Source organism: Salvelinus namaycush, chromosome 4 (genome assembly GCF_016432855.1).
Source record: "Salvelinus namaycush isolate Seneca chromosome 4, SaNama_1.0, whole genome shotgun sequence".
NCBI classification, from domain to species: Eukaryota; Metazoa; Chordata; class Actinopteri; order Salmoniformes; family Salmonidae; genus Salvelinus; species Salvelinus namaycush.
In genome coordinates, this window is record NC_052310.1 from 61,813,159 (window position 1) to 61,820,637 (window position 7,479).

The 7,479-nt window shown below is 46.4% G+C and overlaps 1 protein-coding gene across 1 annotated transcript in view; it reads right to left on the reverse strand.

Annotated features, from left to right (window-relative positions):
- Positions 1-7,479, reverse strand: part of zgc:171482 (zinc finger protein) — a 96,988-nt gene that overhangs the window by 89,169 nt on the left and 340 nt on the right. The window contains exon 2 of the mRNA XM_038990873.1: positions 1,668-1,760. Within this exon, the coding sequence (XP_038846801.1) occupies positions 1,668-1,760 (93 nt within the window). The remainder of the gene's footprint in view (positions 1-1,667; positions 1,761-7,479) is intronic.

The window sequence follows — 7,479 nt, forward strand, 5'->3', positions numbered from 1 at the left end:
GGGTTGTTCACACTGTGTCTGTGATGTCACTCCTGTGAAGAACTAGCTACTGGCTGGGTTGTTCACACTGTGTCTGTGACGTCACTCCTGTGAAGAACTAGCTACTGGCTGGGGTGTTCACACTGTGTCTGTGACGTCACTCCTGTGAAGAACTAGCTACTGGCTGGGGTGTTCCCACTGTGTCTGTGACATCACTCCTGTGAAGCACTAGCTTCTGGCTGGGGTGTTCACACTGTGTCTGTGACATCACTCCTGTGAAGCACTAGCTTCTGGCTGGGGTGTTCACACTGTGTCTGTGACATCACTCCTGTGAAGAACTAGCAACTGGCTGGACATACACACACACACACACACACACACACACACACACACACACACACACACACACACACACACACACACACACACACACACACACACACACACACACACACACACACACACACACACACTTCCCTAATGATCTACTTGTGAGTAGGAGAAACAAGGAAGATGAAATAGGAGAGGAGGAGAACAAGGTATAAGGGATAAAATGGCCCATTAAATATAAAACTATTTCAAGATAGTGTTTACAGTAAGTTTCCCTACTGTTTTGTGTGGAAGTATAATACTCTTGGGTGGCTAATGTTGCTGTTGATGTTGTTGTTGTTGTTGCCTATTATCTGTCTGGAGGTCTGCTGGTTGGACATGCTGGCAAACCACTCAGACTGTGTGTGTGTCCTGAGTCTGTGACATCACTACTGTTGTAGTATAATCTAGTGCTTGCTGTGTGTGTATGACACCACTCGTGTGTGTGTGTGTGTGTGTGTGCGTGCGTGTGTGTGTGTGTGTGTGTGTGTGTGTGTGTGTGTGTGTGTGTGTGTGTGTGTGTGTGTGTGTGTGTGTGTGTGTGTGTGTGTGTGTGGTGCCCAGTGCCTCCGGACTAGAGCACAGCTGCCAAACTCTCTGCCTGCCTACTGGAGGCCATGGCAGGGGAGGTCACTGCACAACCTCTGTACATGTGTGTGTGTGTGTGTGTGTGTGTGTGTGTGTGTGTGTGTGTGTGTGTGTGTGTGTGTGTGTGTGTGTGTGTGTGAGAGGAGTCCAACATACACGCAAGCACACACTCACACACACACACGTGCACACAAACTTACACACACACACACACACACACACACACACACACACACACACACACACACACACACACACACACACACACACACACACACACACACACACACACACACACACACACACACACACACACACACACACACAGACCCTCAGGGCTCTCTGACTTCCTGTAACTCTCTCTGGAGCGAATATGAGAGCCTATAACTTTACACAGACACCCTATCTTCTTTGACTGCAACTCCTACAGTATACTCCTGGCCTCGAAAAGAGAAAACTCGTACCTGCACTGTGGACTAAATTATGCCAAAGTCACTACCTCCTGAGTAAAAGACAGAGAGAAATGTTCTAGCAAAATCCATTTAAGATAGAGGGGAAATGCTTAGGAGACTGTTATACAGTACTACTGAACTGTCTGATCTCAGAACTGATCTCATTTAATGGTTTTATTAAAGACTGTTCCTGGGAGAGATCAGGAAGCCACAGAGTGAGGGCAACAACACTGTGAGTGTATGATTCCGGTGTTTGTGTGTGTGTATATGTCAACATACCGGGTTGTCTGGTCTCAGTCTCTTGGACGGTGGGCCTCCGTCTTCTGGGTGTAACATGTAAAAGAGACGGACCTTGTTGGCATGTTTCTTACTCTGAGAGAGAGAGAGAGAGAGAGAGAGAGAGAGAGAGAGAGAGAGAGAGAGAGAGAGAGAGAGAGAGAGAGAGAGAGAGAGAGAGAGAGAGAGAGAGAGAGAGAGAGAGAGAGAGAGAGAGAGAGAGAGAGAGAGAGAGAGAGAGAGAGAGAGAGAGAGAGAGAGAGAGAGAGAGAGAGAGAAATAAACTTTATTGGCAAGTTTATTTACATTCACTGTGTGTGATCAGTGCTTCAACAGATATTCCATCTCTTCTCAACTGCACAGTGGATAAACACTATGACTTACTTCACTGCTCACAGCAACCAATTATAAACAATGTTTTAACTTTAGGGCTAACCAATCAGAAACATTGTTGCCTCACAGCGAACCAATGAAACACATCGGCTTACCCCACAGCGGACAATCAAAAACAATGTATGACCCTGTCATAAGCTGACTGGATCCCCAGGCTTACATCAAAACCCACAAATGTTTTTTTTGTGTATGTGTGTGTGTGTGTGTGTGTGTGTGTGTGTGTGTGTGTGTGTGTGTGTGTGTGTGTGTGTGTGTGTGTGTGTGTGTGTGTGTGTGTGTGTGTGTGTGTGTGTGTGTGTGTGTGTGTGTGTGTGTGTGATCGTGTGCGTGTTATTACTCTTTTATACCGTCAGTATAACTTTATGTGAAATGACAGCGGAATGAGAAAGCATACAGTCAAATGCATACCAAGCACATTGGTGTTCTTCAATCTACACAGTAACACAAAGATGACGTGGCAGACCGATTTGATATGGCTAGAGAGAGAAGTGGCAATACCAGAGAGGGACAAAGTGTTACAGTGTGGGAGGGAGAGAGACGAGAAGAAGGAGGGGAAAAAAGAGGAAGGTGGTAGAGAGAGAGGAGGGAAGTGGTGAGGGAGGGAGACGACAGACCACGTATTCACCCTGCACACCCTAATTGACAAACAAACAAACCAAAACAAAGGCAAAGTCTTCTCATGCTTTGTTGATTTAAAAAAAGCCTTTGACTCAATTTGGCATGAGGGTCTGTAATACAAATTGATGGAAAGTGGTGTTGGGGGAAAACATACGACATGATAAAATCCATGTACACAAACAACAAGTGTGAGGTTAAAATTGGCAAAAAACACACACATTTCTTCCCACAGGGCCGGGGGGTGAAACAGGGATGCAGCTTAAGCCCCACCCTCTTCAACATATATATTAATGAATCGGCGAGGGCACTAGAACAGTCTACAGCACCCGGCAGACTGTCTACTGTTTGTCAAATGTCTACTGTTTGCTGATGATCTGGTGCTTCTGTCACCAACCAAGGAGGGCCTACAGCAGCACCTAGATCTTCTGCACAGATTCTGCCAGACCTAGGCCCTAACAGTAAATCTCAGTAAGATAAAAAATAATGGTGTTCCAAAAAAGGTCCAGTCGCCAGGACCACAAATACAAATTCCATCTAGACACCGTTGCCCTAGAGCACACAAAAAACTATACATACATTGGCCTAAACATCAGTGCCACAGGTAATTTCCACAAAGCTGTGAAAGATCTGAGAGACAAGGAAAGAAGGGCCTTCTATACCATCAAAAGGAACATTAAATTCGACATACCAATTAGGATCTGGCTAAAAATATTTGAATCAGTTATAGAAGCCATTGCCCTTTATGGTTATGAGGTCTGGGGTCCGCTCACCAAACAATTCACAAATTCACAAAATAGGACAAATACCAAATTGAGACTCTGCATGCAGAATTCTCCAAAAATATCCTCAGCTTCCTGCCATCCAGGACCTCTATACCAGGCGGTGTCAGAGGAAGGCCCTAAAAATTGTCAAAGAATCCAGCCACCCTAGTCATAGACTGTTCTCTCTGCTACCACATTGCAAGCGGTACCGGAGCGCCAAGTCTAGGTCCAAGAGGCTTCTACCCCCAAGCCATAAGACTCCTGAACATCTAATAAAATGGCTAGCCAGACTATTTGCATTGACCCCCCCCCCCTCCCCTTTTATACCGCTGCTACTCTCTGTTGTTATCATCTATGCATAGTCACTTTAATAACTCTACCTACATGTACATATTACCTCAACTAACCGGTGCCCTGCATATTGACTCTGTACCGGTACCCCCCTGTATATAGTCTCACTATTGTTATTTTACTGTGGCTCTTTAATTACTTGTTACTTTTATTTCTTATTCTAATGCATATTTTTTAAACTCCATTGTTGGTTAAGGGCTCGTAAGTAAGCATTTCACTGTAACCTGTTGTATTCGGCGCATGTGACTAATTCAATTTGATTTGATTTGTACAACGTAAAACACCAAATAATGCATGCAGAGCAGAATTAGGCCGATACCCGCAAATTATAAAAATCCAGAAAAGATACGCTAAATTCTACAACCACCTAAAAGGAAGCGATTCCCAAACCTTCCATAACAAAGCCATCACCTACAGAGAGATGAACCTGGAGAAGAGCCCCCTAAGCAAGCTGGTCCTGGGGCTCTTTTCACAAACACAAACAGACCCCACAGAGCCCCAGACAGCAACACATTTAGACCCAACCAAATCATGAGAAAACAAAAAGATAATTACTACTAGAATTAACAAAAAAACTGAGCAAGCTAGAATGCTATTTGGCCCTAAACAGAGAGTACACAGTGGCATAATACCTGACCACTGTGACTGACCCAAACTTAAGGAAAGCTTTGACTATGTACAGACTCAGTGAGCATAGCCTTGCTATTGAGAAAGGCCGCCGTAGTCAGACCTGCCTCTCAAGAGAAGACAGGCTATGTGCACACTGCCCACAAAATGAGGTTGAAACTGAGCTGCACTTCCTAACCTCCTGCCAAATGTATGACCATATTAGAGACACATACTTCCCTCAGATTACACAGATCCACAAAGAATTTGAAAACAAACCTGATTTTGATAAACTCCCATATCTACTGGGTGAAATACCACAGTGTGCCATCACAGCAGCAAGATGTGTGACCTGTTGCCACAAGAAAAGGGCAACCAGTGAAGATCAAACACCATTGTAAATACAACCCATATATAAGTTCATTTATTTTCCCTTTTGTACTTTAACCATTTGCACATTGTTTCAAGACTGTATATATACATAATATGACATTTGTAATGTCTGTTTTCTTTTAGAACCTCTGTGAGTGTAATGTTTACTGTTAATTTTTATTGTTTATTTCACTTTTGGATATTATCTACTTCACTTGCTTTGGCAATGTTAACATATGTTTCCCATGCCAATAAAGCCCCTTGAATTGAATTGAATTGAGAGAGGAGGAGAGAGGGAAAAGAGGAGATAGAGAAAGAATGACGTGCTAAAATGAAAAAGAGAGACAGTGGTAGGAAGGTGAGAAAATGAGTGGGAGAGAAAGGGAGCAGAGCGCGAAGAAAGAAAAGAAGAGAAAGACAATGGGAGGTTGTGGGAGATTGAACATAGGGAGGAAAATAGTGAATGAGAGAGGGAGACTGATAAAGCAGGAGAGTGGTAGAGAAGAGATGAAGAGAGGAGCAAGAGAGTATGAGGTGTGTGCAGTGAGTGTGTTTGCAGTGAGTGTGTGTACAGTGAGTGTGTGTGCAGTGAGTGTGTGTGCAGTGAGTGTGTGTACAGTGAGTGTGTGTGCAGTGAGTGTGTGTGCAGTGAGTGTGTGTACAGCGAGCGTGTGTACAGTGAGGGTGTGTGCAGTGAGCGTGTGTACAGTGAGTGTGTGTGCAGTGAGTGTGTGTACAGCGAGTGTGTGTACAGTGAGGGTGTGTGCAGTGAGTGTGTGTACAGTGAGTGTGTGTACAGTGAGTGTGTGTACAGCGAGTGTGTGTACAGCGAGCGTGTGTACAGTGAGGGTGTGTACAGCGAGCGTGTGTACAGTGAGGGTGTGTGCAGTGAGTGTGTGTACAGCGAGTGTGTGTACAGTGAGGGTGTGTGCAGTGAGTGTGTGTACAGTGAGTGTGTGTACAGTGAGTGTGTGTACAGTGAGTGTGTGTACAGCGAGCGTGTGTACAGTGAGTGTGTGTGCAGTGAGTGTGTGTACAGCGAGTGTGTGTACAGTGAGGGTGTGTGCAGTGAGCGTGTGTACAGCGAGTGTGTGTACAGTGAGTGTGTGTGCAGTGAGTGTGTGTACAGTGAGTGTGTGTACAGTGAGTGTGTGTACAGCGAGTGTGTGTACAGCGAGCGTGTGTACAGTGAGGGTGTGTACAGCGAGCGTGTGTACAGTGAGGGTGTGTACAGCGAGCGTGTGTACAGCGAGCGTGTGTACAGTGAGGGTGTGTACAGCGAGGGTGTGTACAGTGAGGGTGTGTACAGCGAGTGTGTGTGCAGTGAGTGTGTGTACAGTGAGGGTGTGTGCAGTGAGTGTGTGTACAGTGAGTGTGTGTACAGTGAGTGTGTGTACAGTGAGAGTGTGTACAGCGAGCGTGTGTACAGTGAGGGTGTGTACAGCGAGCGTGTGTACAGTGAGTGTGTGTGCAGTGAGTGTGTGTACAGCGAGTGTGTGTACAGTGAGGGTGTGTGCAGTGAGCGTGTGTACAGTGAGTGTGTGTGCAGTGAGTGTGTGTACAGCGAGTGTGTGTACAGTGAGGGTGTGTACAGTGAGCGTGTGTACAGTGAGGGTGTGTGCAGTGAGTGTGTGTACAGCGAGTGTGTGTACAGTGAGGGTGTGTGCAGTGAGTGTGTGTACAGTGAGGGTGTGTGCAGTGAGTGTGTGTACAGTGAGTGTGTGTGCAATGATCACGCAGAAGAAAAAGAGGTAGAGAAAGAGCAGAGAGTGGGAGGGAGAAAGAGAAGAACGGGAAATAAAAGAGGTAATGCTGGGGCTTAGTCTGAGAGGTACTAGGGACAAACAAACACACTCACTCATGGCGATCTGAAAGTGCACTAAAGTGATGTGATGGACAGAGTAGCTGGGAGGGAGGTAGGGAGGCAGGCAGGGAGGCAGGCAGGCAGGCAGGCAGGCAGGCAGGCAGGCAGGCAGGCAGGCAGGCAGGCAGGCAGGCAGGCAGGCAGGCAGGCAGGCAGGCAGGCAGGCAGGGAGAAGATGATATTTGACTCCCAGGGGAAAGATCTAACGAGGGCAGTGGAGCAGCAAGACTGGACTGGACACAGGCATGTTATCACCCACTCACAGCACTCCGTTATTCATCCACCCATCTGGCACTACGGCCGTGTCGAAATCTGTCTTGTATACTAATGACTAAAACGTCATACTACATACTATTTAGAACATACTGTTAAGTTCAAATGTATGCAGTTAGCAACAAATATCAACATACTAGACTCACCCATCCTCTAATGTGCAATTGTGTTGTTTACTGCCATTCGATGAGCCGAAAAGAGTATTACATCCTGGCATTTAAAGCATACTACATTTTGCATACCCAAAATGCCTACTATTTAGAACGCAAGTATGGATATTTGGACATGGCCTATCTCTCTCCCTCTCATGGTAACTCCCTGCACCACGGCCTCCCCTCTTGATTACCCCACACCCATACCCTCTGTCCTCCTCCTCTCTCTCAGGCCTCTTCCCCTCTCTCTCTTTCCGTTTGGTGGTGCGTGCATATGTATGAGTGTGTGTGTGTGTGTGTGTGTGTGTGTGTGTGTGTGTGTGTGTGTGCGTGCGTGCGTGCGTGCGTGCGTGCGTGCGTGCGTGCGTGCGTGCGTGTGTGCATGCGTGCGTGGTTTGTGTGTGTGTGTGTGTGTGTGTGTGTGT